Source organism: Bipolaris zeicola (genome assembly GCF_000523435.1).
Source record: "Bipolaris zeicola 26-R-13 unplaced genomic scaffold scaffold_784, whole genome shotgun sequence".
Lineage (NCBI taxonomy): Eukaryota > Fungi > Ascomycota > Dothideomycetes > Pleosporales > Pleosporaceae > Bipolaris > Bipolaris zeicola.
Genome location: NW_006912833.1, coordinates 1 through 1278, shown reverse-complemented (window position 1 = coordinate 1278; position 1278 = coordinate 1). Strand labels below are relative to the sequence as shown.

General features: G+C 50.4%; 1 protein-coding gene across 1 annotated transcript; it reads right to left on the bottom strand.

The window, feature by feature from the left end:
- Window positions 1-963: 963 nt before the first annotated feature.
- On the bottom strand, window positions 964-1249 carry COCCADRAFT_10620 (uncharacterized protein; the record flags this gene model as incomplete). Its single annotated transcript, XM_007720891.1, has 2 exons — window positions 964-1085; window positions 1210-1249. 2 exons carry the CDS (start codon window positions 1247-1249, stop codon window positions 964-966), a joined length of 162 nt encoding a protein of 53 aa, XP_007719081.1.
- Between the last annotated feature and the right edge of the window lie 29 nt (window positions 1250-1278).

Sequence of the window (1278 nt, the reverse complement as noted above, 5' to 3'; positions counted from 1 at the left end):
GTGTGCCGAAAATGACCAGTCGAATCTCAAGGATCATGGGCTTCTGTCTAGCTGTTGCGATCCGACTGGTCATTTTCGGCACACGGGGTTTTTCGTCACACAGGGACGGACTATAATCATTTAAACTTTGCAGGACGTACTGGAAAGGCCCTTTTCTCGGAAACTCTAGCCTGTATTAGCTGAAAAGCTGCCACAACCAATGAAATCAACAAACCAGCCGGCCTATTAATGATTAGATGTAACGTCCGTCACGAAGGGAACTGAAGATCGCTGCCTTCGGCAATAGCCTTAAGATGCACTGGCGACTAATAGACACTGTACATGTACCTCGCTGCAGCCGCGTAGCCTTACTTCCTCGTTTCGATGTCCTTGCTGTTGACTCACAGCACTGTCGGGTGCCGTATTTGTGCCGCTCCATAGAAAAGTGGATGCACAAGGTAGGTAGGTGGTAGATCTAGGGTATATGTAAGTATGTGAAGTGAAGCTAGATCGTCGTGACTGCAGGTCAGGTATGATTCCCGGAACCAGTCGGTCGAATATGACTATGCAGAAACACGTGTGATGTGATCGCGACGTAAGCTTTTATGCGCCGTTTTGCAAGGCTAGAAATTCCCAGTGATCAGTGCCACTGCTGCCTCAAGGGCCGCCTTCAGAGCCCTGACCCGACGGGACTAGCCACACAACTTAGAACCATCATAGACGATAGTTAGGTGTTGTTGGGGCATTGCGCTGTCCGGCACAGTATGACCGAACATTAAAGGCAAGTCTCGGCGCATTGCGCGTACGGATGCGGTGGCACTCGCATATACTTGCTTTTTTGTGATACTCTATGCAGTGAGACGTCAGCTCCGCGAATTTATGGAAGATCCGTGAGCAAATCCACCCAGTACACAGAAGCGGACATTCGCCGCGCCGATAGGTTGTGCGCAAATATTCCGCTTATGCAGGATGGAATGTAGCGAGCTAGGGGTCGCAGCACTCGAAGAAGACTGTGCCTCTACCCTCGTTATCATTGGCAACATAGTAGAACCACTTGCACACGTCGTTGAGTGATCTGTGGCGGGCGAGGTAGTAGAAGAATAGGTCTAATTGTGTAAGGAAGGTCAGCTCTATTGCGCTTGTATTGCAGATGCGGAAAGTAAAAGAACGAGGCTTGACGTGATAGTCGAAGCAGCGTACTGTATGATTGATTGATTGATTTNGTCCTACTCGGTTTCAGCCGCGTTTTCTCCGCAGCTATGCCCGGCATGGCTGGCGTAGCCAACAGCCGACGCCGCG